An 11,406-nucleotide genomic window follows, 5' to 3' on the forward strand; every position below is an offset into this window, starting at 1 on the left:
TCCTGCTGTAAGTTGTGACAAGACAAAGGCAAGATGTAACACATGTCTCAAAGTGAAAGGAACTGCTCCAAGGTATACTGAGAAATTCACTACTCACAATGAAAAGTTTCTAGAGACTGTGCATAGTGATCTTGTTGGCCCACGAGTGCCACCCTGTGGTGGGAACAAGTACTTTGTGACTTTTACTGAAAACAAAACAAAATATATTTTTGTGTATATGATGAAGAGCAAGGATGAGTCGCTGAATGCTATGTGGCCACGATTGAAAACAAGTTTGGCCAAGCACCCCAAAGTTTACATACTGATGGGGGTGGAGAATATTGCAATGCAGAATTTAAAAGATTTCTGGAACTTGAAGGGATTGAACACAAAGTGTCTATCCCACACTCGCCTCAACAAAATGGCTCTTCTGAAAAGCTGAACAGAACAATCCAGGACACGTGTAGGGCTATGCTAATACATTCTGGTCTACCAAATACCCTGTGGGGTGAGGCTGTCAACACAGCAATGTATTTACACAATAGAGTACCCTCAAAGGTTACTGGAACCACTCCTTTCAAGGCCTGGTTTGGAAAGCGGCCTGGACTAAAGCACATCAAAGCTTTTGGTTCCAAAGGGTATGCTCACATACCCAAGGAGAAAAGGGGACCCCAGAGCTAAAATTGGACTTGTAGTAGGGTATCCTGTTGGTGGAAAAGGATACAGGATATACAACCCCCGAAATCACACAGTTGGGGAACGCAGTGTTGTGTATATTGATGAAAGCAATTTGCCATGTGCTTCCAGTGCAACTGATCCACAGAGTTCTGGGACTGCTCCTGAAGAGTTGGTTGCATGGTTACCTGTGGTGACCACCGGGGAACCGGCATGTCTACCTTCTGAAGAAACTACCAGAACAGAAGGGGAAGTGGGAACTGCACCAGAGGAGGCAGCAGAACCCACGATAGAACCCACAACCAGTGTGAGACGATCAGAAAGAAGCACTAAAGGGCAACCACCACAGAAATATGGATTTTGTGAAACGGTACAATCTGCAAAGGAACCTAAGAACTGGAAAGAAATATGCAACTTCCCTGCGAGTGAAAGAGACAGATGGATTGAAGCAATGGAACAGGAAATACTATCCATATATGAGAAAGAAGCATGGACTCTTACCAAGCTACCTCCAGACAGAAAGCCAGTTGGGAGCAAATGGGTATTCAAAATCAAGCATAAAAATTATGGGACTGTAGAGCTATACAAAGCACACCTAGTAGCCAAAGGCTATTCACAAGAATATGGAACTGACTACTTTGAAACTTTTGCTCCAGTTACCGACCAAGCACGTTTAGAACACTTCATAGTGTCACAGCATAAAGAAACATGATTGTAGAGCATCTCGACATAAAGACTGCATTTCTCAATGGAGAACTATCTGAAGAAATTTATATGGAACAACCTGAACGTTTTAAAGTCAAAGGACAAGAAGATTATGTTTATAGACGCAACAAAGGACTCTATGGATTAAAACAAGGAGCAAAGGCCTGGTATGACAAAATTACTGGACTATTGCAGAAGCAGGGCTTTGAGTAAGGAAAAGCTGAACCTTGCCTGTACACTAGGATTAAAAATGGACAATACCAGTATGTTCTTGTTTACGTTGAAAACTTGATCATGTCTTGTCAAAACAGAGAGGATATTAAAGAAATAGCTGATCGACTGAACAAGGAAGAAGAAGTCAAACAGCTTGGAGACGTAAAACACTACCTCAGAATGCAAGTTGAAAGACTCGAGGATGGAACCTTTCTTTTATGACAGAAATGAAAGATTATGGACTTTATAGAATCTGTTGGTATGAAAAACTGCAAAGCATCATCCATACCACTGGAACCTGGATATCTAAAGGAAAGGGATGGAAGACCTCTCAAAGACATTGTAGAATACAGAGAAGCAGTTGGAAAACTTCTCTACCTAAGCAAAAGCACGAGGCCCGATATCACAGCAGCAGCTGGCATCTTATGCAGAAAAGTGAGTTCACTAACCTTCATGATTGGAGTGCAATAAAAAAAAAACTGGCACAGTATCTGAAAGGAACAATGGACTTACAACTGAGAATTGCACCATCTGAAGGACCGAAACTAGTCAGATACATGGACACCAACTGGGGAGAAGACTCGAACAATTACAAGTCAACTAGCGGATATCTATTTTTCTATGGAGATGGACTAATAGACTGGACTAGTAGAAAGCAAACTGTTGTGGTGCAGTCTACAGCAGAAGCTGAGTGTGTTTCAGCAGCAAGTGCCTGCAGTAGACTTGAATGGATTTTTCATTTGTTGAAGGACTTTGGAATAAGAGAACCTGTACCTGTACTTATGTTTGAGGACAATCAAGCTTGTATTACTATATGTAAGGAAGAAAGCACCACAGCAAGAAGTAGATCTATTGGTATTAAGTGTGTGTTGGTGAAAGATTTGTACCAGAAGAAGCTAATTGATATTGAACATTGCCACACAGAGGAAATGGTGGCTGACATTTTGACTAAGACACTGACCAAAGAAAAATTTGGACATCTTCGTGAAATGTTGAATATGGTTGATCCAAATGTTGATGTGAATAATGTTTGTATGTGCATGTATGATGACATACACGTTAGACCTTGAGAAGGGGTGTTGGAAATGTGTGAGATGCAAAGTCTAGATTCCAGTCATTATAGGGTTAATCTGTTTTACCTTCTGTGCTATTGTTTAGACTGACCTGGAAGGAAACTTGGCACAGATTCAATGTAAGCAAGGCCTGTAAAACTGAGCAACATTTATTGGGTCCTGCTAGGGATCAAGAAGAAGAAGAAACTCCATTGTGTGTGGCCATGTCTTTGTAGCTGTAAGGATCTAAAAATGTAGCTCTAGATATCTCTTTTGTAGCTTTCCATGTGAACCCTTCCCTTAGAAATAAAGCTTTTTTCATAGAAAGAAATGTCTCCTCACCAGTGAAGCAAAGATCCATTGCGAACTCTGAGTATTTAAGTATTTTTGCCTATTTTCCCAATAAAGATGACTTTTCCCTTCTTTATGTTTTATAGAAATCGGCTTCCTATCTTAATTCAGCTTTGACATGGTCACATTTACTTGGAGATTAGATTCTTGTAACATGACATAGAATTACCCTTCAGGACAATTTGGCAACTTCAATTGATCGAGATATAGTTTGTAAAATCAAGGCTATGACATAATGTACACCTGAATTACAAAGCACTGCAGGGGAGGGGCTTAATGACAGAGCATCTGCTTTGCATGCAGAAGGTCCCAGTTTCAATCCCTGGCATCTCCAGCTAAAGGATCTCATAGTCACTGATGTGAAAGACCCGTGCCTGAGACCTCGGAGAGCTGCTGCCAGTGTGAGTAGACTACATTGGCTTTGATGGACCAAGGGTCTGATTCATTATGTGTGCGCCTGTATGTTCCTTTTAAATAGTAACTCCACATAATGAAACTACTTGGCAGCTGAGGTTGGGAAGGCTTCTACTCTGCAGGTTTTTAGAATGTAGGTAAGCATTTTAATGAAGGATTTAGCTAAACATTTTTAATGAATTCATAGACGTAGCACTGCATTCTGATATTGCTAAAATGCGGTCCCCAACCTTTTAAACCTTTGAACAAGTTTGACATTTTGGGATAGGGTGGCAGGCAGTATTACAAAATGGCTGCTGCATAGGGTTGCCAAGTACCTACCTACGAACTGGCGGGGGACACATGTTTCCCTGCCGGAAGATTCTTGCTTGTAACACAGGCGCTGCACTATTCCGTCGCCCAACGTGACGTAGGCACGTCGCTGGGTGACGCTCTGGTAATGGAGCTGGAAACTCGATGGTACCATTGAGTTTCCAACCCCATTGCTAGAGTGTCGCCCGGCTACGTGCCTACGTCATGTCTGGGCGATGGAATAGTGCAACGTCTGTGTTTTCCCCGCGGGAATGGTCCCACGAAGAGCTTCATATCCCCCGCCGAATCAAGGTAAGTACTTGGGAGCCCTGCTGCCGCAGGAGACAGAGCAAAGCAAACATACATACAACAGAGCAAGGGGGATGGGAATATATACATACACACACAGAGGACATTCAAGGGGAGATAACATACATCTGCACACACAGAAGAAGATGACCAAATGGGAAAGAGAGGATAAAACACATACAAACAAAAGCCACCCAAGGTGTGGAGTGGGAAGTATTAAATTGCAGTCTGTTATTTTCTCTGGCATCTCTATCTAGTCTCTCTCTCTCTGTCTCTGGAATTTTTCTGGGTGTGGCATAAGGAAGTCAAACTCCTCCCCTAAATTGGTTCAGGGAGTAAATTGGAGAAGTGTTGGACATGGTTTTGTTGCCTCCAGTGGGTTGCTGTGGACAGAGTGAGAGAAATGCTGAGGTAGGGAGGACAGTGTATCCAGGCCTCATGCTCCATTCTCCCCCTGCCAATTAGCTAATCTACCACTTCCATTGCTCTGGTGTTCCTTGACACCCCCACCACCACCACACTGATCCATGTGTCCTGTTCATGGGATCTTGAATGCTTCTCTAGTGAGTGGTGGGAAAGATCCAGGTGAAAACACCTTCACTTGTATGAAGGCAGCCAGTCTCTCATCTTGCCATCACTATGGTCTTCCTGCTTTTCTGAAGGACTAGGCAGATGCCTGCACAAGTGCCTGCAAGTGCCATGTTCTAGCACGTGGCACCCACAGGCACTTTCACAGACACCTGTGCTAGAATATACAGTCTATACCACCATTACATGATCAATACTTGCCGTCACAATTTTTTGAAAAACATGTTAGACTCAACAGTGGGATGTATGGTCGGTCAGCAAATTCATCCTTTTTCTCTGTCAGTGCCTCCTTAACTGCCTTGAACCCATTCAATATGACTAAAGTGTGCCATCCAGCCTGGAATGACATGACTGCTCCATACCTCTTTGCCAACTGTGATAAAGAAATAAAGAACAAGAAAACAAGGAAATATTTTGCTGTCCTGAGGAGAGTGAAAAAGAGCCCCTTGCCATAGCCCCAGGCAAATCCCGAAACAAACATGCTTTACCCAGCAGTCAGACACTTGTTGCATACCTATGTAAACATGGTTTCAGGAAGCTAAAGAGTTTCACAGGATGTAGGAGTGCTCGAACACTCACCAGTTTGGCTCCCTATCAGCTTGCTGGTGGCAAACAGGGAGCCAGTTTTCTGTGGACCAGTTAGCCATTTATGAATACATTTAGCTGGCTCGTTGAGTTCCTTTTTAAGCATTCAAAAATATACGTCACTACAGTGCAATCATTAGGGTTTCACACATACAGATTCTGGGACATCCCAAAGGCAGCCCTACACCAGTTGTCTTCACATGCCCTCAGCAATCAATGGCATGAACAACCATTGAACAAATTATTCAGACAGCCAGTGAATATAAGTAATGACCTGACCTGACCATCCATGATCCCCTGTGACCTCACTGCACAATTACATATGTCCCTCCAAAAAAAGAGAAATGAAACTCCACCACTGGAAGGGAACAAAACTCTACCACTAGAATTATTGTGCAGCTGCAAAGCTATTCAAGAGTCATTCAAAGTGGTCCATCGACAGGCAAACAGATCAGATGTTTGACCCTGGGGTGATCTTTGCTGTCAAACAAGGTATGTTCATCATGAAGTCTGTGGTATGTCTAATGGGCAGCAAAATTAAACTGTAGCCTCCCCCCCCACACACACACACTGTTGTACCTTTCATACATACAGGAGGTTCTCAGGGCTTTCACTTTTTTATGCTACCATTCAGTTTGGGCCCTCCAAAGTTGGTCTGGCTGGTACTTACATGCTGGGCAGTGGTATGTGGATTCCTGAGATCGAACTGCAGCAAGTTCCCAAGGAAAGGCAGCGGGGTAGGTCCTGGTGGAAAGCGACTGCTTCTCTTTCTGCACATCACATAATCAAGCAGCAGAGCCAGCAGTAGGAGAGAGATTAGCAATGATGTGATGTTATTCCAGCAGGACGAGGCCTGGGCCCCCAGCCAAGAGATGGAAGCTGGGATCACAGCCGTTGGCGTCTCCATCTTCCCTCCGCTGGGCCACTTGCAGACTAACTCTTGCTGCTGCAAAGCTCAGGTGTACCAGGTTCTTCTGCTCATGCAAATTCTCCTTCTTCCTCTTCTTAGAATCAGATCCTTAAAAGAATGTGATCCAGTATTTATGTGTCTACAGTAATCCGTGTACTTTTTCATGATAATTAAGAAGTTACACAAGGGCTGGCTCAATTAAAAGCTCTTCGTCAAAGTACACGTGTAGTACCGATAAGGAGGCACTGATAGAGATCTTTTCTAAAGCATTAATGGGATGTGCAGGAAAAGAAGGGTGGCATGGCTTGGCTCCAGCTCACTCCAGAACCCACTGGGCCCACTGACAAAGGGGTGTTGGAACACACTGCTAGATTACAGTAAACTATGATAAAAGCCTTAGGGAAGACTTTTGTTAAACATGTGAATTGGGGGAAGATCCGTGAAGCTAAGCAAAACAATGAGGAAAGTTTAAGAGGTTATTATGAGTGCCTGTGTGCCTTAGTCCATGAACATTCTTAAAATTAATCCTGCTGACAATGATCAGGAGCCCCAAATGGTGTGTCTGCTTCTCGAGCAGAGGATTCGAATTTGTTTGTTACAAGGGCTGGATGTGACATAAAGGTCACTTTGTTAGGCCAGACCATGTGTGCCATAAAATGTAATGCCAAGTACCAAGGATATAAATTTCATGAAGAACACTGGCAAACCCAATTAATAGCAAACAATAACAAAATCTCCCTCCTTATTGTGTTATTTTCCCTCACTCTCCTGGATTTTCCCCCTCTTTTGCTCTTTGGAAAAATAAAAAATCCACCTCCAAAGTGGTTCTAACACTCAAGACACAGAGAGCAGTGCTGGGAGCAGCTCACCCAGGCTGGGGGGTGCATGGGGCAGGAGGCTCGTCCTCCCTTGGTTGCTTGTGGCTGCTGCTGCTGCTACTGGCTGGCTTCAGGAGGCCGAAGTTTCGTCCCAATTCCCAGTTCCTTATCCATGACTTATCCATGAATTCAGCCAAAGAACATTGAGGAGAGTTTAATAGCTCTGAACCCACAAATAAGGTTTGGACCACCATAAATCATATATCCCCACATTCTGGGGACTCTCCCCTTCGAGGGGAAATATGGTGTTTCCTGGTCCAAAGTCTAGTTTTTGTGCCATCTACTCCAAAGTGGGGTGCCCCCAGGACAATCACACAGGTGGACACTGGGGCCAGTCTGCACCCCAAAACAATCTTGGGGGGGGGAAACCATGACAGAACCCCACACTCCAGAGACTGTCCCCCACAAAGACATACAGTGGTGCCAGTTCTGTCACCACAAAGCTTCTACTTGGGCTGCCACCAAGAGGCCTGAATTCAAAATGAGATTTGAATAAGGAACTGAATACGGTCCTGGCCCCACTGCTGGTCCTCCTGATGGCACCTGGTATTTTTGGCCACTGTGTGATAGAGTGTTGGACTGGATGGGCCTTTGGCCTGATCCAACATGGGCGTCTCTTATGTTCTTATGTTAACTGGAACAACTGCATGCCATCTGTACACTGAAATCAGGGTTGGACCACCACATGTCATATACCTCTATGTTCAGGGGACTCCCCTCTCTGAGAGTACATATGCTGTGTTCTGGTCCAAAAAGCAGTTCTTGTCCCAGCTGAATCAAAGTGAGGTTCCCCCAGGACCATAACACAGGCAAACACTGGTGCCAGGCTGCACCCAAAAACGATCTTTGGACCACCCAAAATGACATATCCCCACACTCCACAGGCTGTCCCCTGCAAGTGAACATATAGTGGTGCCCAGTTCAAACACCGGTTATGGCGTCACAAGCTTCTATTGGGATTGCCACCAAAAACCGTAGATGTCAAAGAAGATTGGAATAAGAAACTGAACAACCGTGTGCCCTCCGCACCTGAAAATAAGGTTTGGACTGCTAGACATCTTACACCAACACCTTCAGGGGACTTTCCCCTTCGTTGGGACAGATGGTGTTTCGTGGTCCAAAGCACAGTTCTTGTGCCATCTGCTTCAAAGTGAGGTGACCCTAGGACAATCAGACAGACAAGCACAGGGACCAGGCTTAGGGTTGCCAGCTCCAGACTGGGAAATAACTGGAGATTTTGGGGGTGGAGCCTGATGAAGGTGTGGGGTTTGGGGCATAATGCCATAAAGTCCAGCTTCCAAAGTGGACATTTTCTCCAGGAGAACTGATCTCTGTCACCTGGAGTTCAGTTGCAATAGGAAGAGATCTCCATCGCCACCTGGAGGTTGGCAACCCTAGCCAAGCTGCACCTCAAAACATTCTTTGGGCCACCCCAAATGATACCCCCCCTCACACTCCAGAGACTGTCCCCCCCCCCACGCCCGGGGGGGGGGGGGGGGAGCTCACAAGGGTGACACCCCGTCTTCACTATTGAGCTCAGGGCAGCCCCACCCTCCCGCTTGTCAGTATATAAAACTATACCAGCAAGCTGTCAGTCTGCCAGTGACAGTGAATGCTAGATCAGGATGATCTAAGTTGACAGCTAGTAGATCACATGACATAGTGATTGCAGGGAGGTTGCATCAGCCTTTGCACTAGGCACCATGACTTGGCAAATATGTAAATGACTGTAATGTGATTGGTTGTTGTAAATATAAATGTAGTGCTGAACAGTGCTGTTCATCTCGTCTATGGGATCAGTTGTCTGCGCAGCACCTTGTCAGTGAGTACCACAATTTTTGGACTCAGAGAGACTGTAAATACTCCAGTGTAAATAAACTGTAAATACTTTTATACCACTCTGCTACACGGCGTTTTCTTCAATACCGTCACCGCTCAGCCGGTTCCCTGCCACTTTCCCGCAAGGTGGGAAAGTGGCAGGGAGGGTCTCAGTGAGCCCACCCAGAGCAGCTTCAGGTGAGCTGCTAAGAGAAATGAGGGGTGGAGGGAAGCTTGGCTGGCCCCAACTGGCTTGCCTGCAGTTGCTCCAGGGGAGCTGGCGATGAAGGGGAGGGAAGGATGGATGGATGGCCCTCCCGGTGCAACTCTAGGCAAGCTGGCGAGGGAAAGGAGATTAGGGGAGGCAGATCAGTTGGCTCACCCAGAGCTACTCTGGGCAAGCCAGTGTTGTGAAATGGACTAATTTATGGTTTTATATCTGCTACACACGCAACAAATGGACTGTGCACACACATCTGTATACCATGGGCCAAAGGAAGCTGTTTGCATCACCTACTGTGAGAAGTTTCACATAGGGAACACTTGCCTGCATTTTATGTTAATGTAGCTAAAGCATCATGGGAAGAAGAAGTACATGCTAGCCATTGTGAGCAGAACAACAACCAAGAAGGAGAAAATCCCCCATTGCTAAAGAGACGAGATGTCACGCAGAACATGATCTGCATTTGAATTGCAGTTTCCTGTTGATGGTGCCTTGAATGCCTGGGAAAACCAAGAGTCATCTGCACATCAAGAAGGACACAGGAAGCCGAGACTTCACACCTGGCCAGATGGTGTTCCATGAGATAGAGTGTAGAATTTCAAATATTGGCCCAACCCATAGAATACCTGCCCCCTTTCTACATGTACCAATGAGGAAAGTCATGGGATGGACTTTGTAAGTAGATGGGATTACAGTTTGGCAAGGTGCCACCCACCTGTAGATTCAACTATAAAAGTAAAGGCCAAACCCTAGGTCTTTGCTAGCCACTTCCCTTCTCCACAACCTCTATCTTCTTTACTACCCCTAAGGTCCACCTTTCTATCCAACAATCCCTTTGTCTACTTTAAGATCTCTTGGACTGCAGCCAAAGAGGTCCACACGTGTTAGCTGGTTCTAGCAGGTGTGATTTAGCTTAAACCCCTAGGTATCACTTTCTACCCCATTCCCATTGCAAACAGACAAGACTTCTGGAAATGGCGAGTATGAATCGAAATAGATACCTACCAAGTAAGTAAGAAACTATCTTAATAGCTTTCTGTAACTCTAAAGGAACTTGAACGTATGCTATTGAGAGGCTGATTATTTTGTGTGTATGTGATCTTGAAATTGCTTAGTAAAAAGATTATTTGTTTTGGAAAAACACCCGTGTGGTCTCCATTACTGGAACTCTGGGTTCAGACACGACCTTGGTATAGTTGGCCAGGACTCATGTTAAATTTAGTTGCCAGCCGTCATAAATAAGGCAGTTCGCATAACACCAGCAAGGGAAGGTAGGGGAGCGGAGGGGAGGGGAAGGGGGCTGGCTGCTCTGTGTGAGCCAACTGACCTCCCCTCCCCTCCATTACTGGCTTGCCCGGAGTTGCTCTGGGTGGGCTAGCCAAGCTTAGTGGCTCACTTGCAGCTGCTCCAGACAGGCCTGCTGAGGTCATCCCCCCCCCATTCTCAGCAGCTCACTCGGAACTGGGTAAGCCTGTGAGGAAGGGGAGGAGAGGTCAGCTGGCCTGCCCATAGCAATGCCTGACAAGCTGCTGAGAGCAGTGCCATGTGGGGGGAGGAGCTTGGCTTCCTTAATAAATTATTTGTCATCCTACCAAAAAGATTCTGGCTATGTAATATATCCATCTCCGACCGCGTGAGTGGCTAGGTTGCCATGCGGCCGGGCAAAGTGGCCGAGCTTCGCTCTCAGGAACAATGGGCCAAGCAGATCCTAGCCCATACCAATAGGAGGGCTAGGCTCCCGGCCAAGAGCCCATGGAAATCTCGGCCACTATAATGACCAATCACTTATGTGTGGGTGTGTTTGGGGTGTGGGTTTGTTGCACATATAAACAGGCCTGTGAGCCGGTTCTAGTTGTCTTGTTTCGAACTAAATAAAAGTATGAGAACTGAAATCACCAGTAAGTCTCAGTACTTTTCACTGGCGACGAGGATGGGATTCTAACTCCCATGAACAACAACCCGGACAAAGATTCGAGCGCCGCACCGAGCCCCAGCGTCGAGACCGCCGCACGCTGCTCCGCTTCACGCCCTTGTTCTCTGGCAGCCACTCACCGCTCCGCTCCTTGCTCCGTACCCCGCCCTGCTGACCCCGAGAGCAGCAGCACTTTCCGTCTTTCTCCAGCCACTGCCGCAGCTCCCGAGTTACCCTCCCCATGAGGAAGCAGTACGATGGCTACATCCCAGGAAAGCATTGCCACTTTCAACATCTCCCGCCCCGCACAGTGGGAGACCTGGCTCGAGATCCTGGAGAACTACTTCAACTGCCATGACATCGTAGACCAGGGTAAGAAGAAGGCCCATCTCCTTCTGTCCTGTGGCATAGACACCGTCTTGCTGCTCAAGGACCTAATTGTGCCTAAGCAGACCAAGGACAAGTCCTATGTGGTGCTGGTAAAAGTGCTGACCGACCACCTT

The 11,406-nt window shown here is 46.1% G+C and overlaps 1 protein-coding gene across 1 annotated transcript in view; it reads right to left on the minus strand.

Annotated features, from left to right (window-relative positions):
* The window catches only part of LOC107122729 (cytochrome P450 2D14-like), a 25,184-nt gene extending 14,038 nt beyond the window's left edge, over positions 1 to 11,146 (minus strand). The window contains exons 1-3 of the mRNA XM_015425894.1: positions 10,976 to 11,146; positions 8,014 to 8,111; positions 4,940 to 4,950 (exon numbers count right to left, since the gene is read on the minus strand). Coding sequence (XP_015281380.1) covers positions 4,940 to 4,950; positions 8,014 to 8,111; positions 10,976 to 11,146 — 280 coding nt within the window. The remainder of the gene's footprint in view (positions 1 to 4,939; positions 4,951 to 8,013; positions 8,112 to 10,975) is intronic.
* Between the last annotated feature and the right edge of the window lie 260 nt (positions 11,147 to 11,406).

This window comes from Gekko japonicus, unplaced genomic scaffold (assembly GCF_001447785.1).
Source record: "Gekko japonicus isolate JY-2015 unplaced genomic scaffold, Gekko_japonicus_V1.1 scaffold660, whole genome shotgun sequence".
In the NCBI taxonomy this organism is placed as follows: Eukaryota; Metazoa; Chordata; class Lepidosauria; order Squamata; family Gekkonidae; genus Gekko; species Gekko japonicus.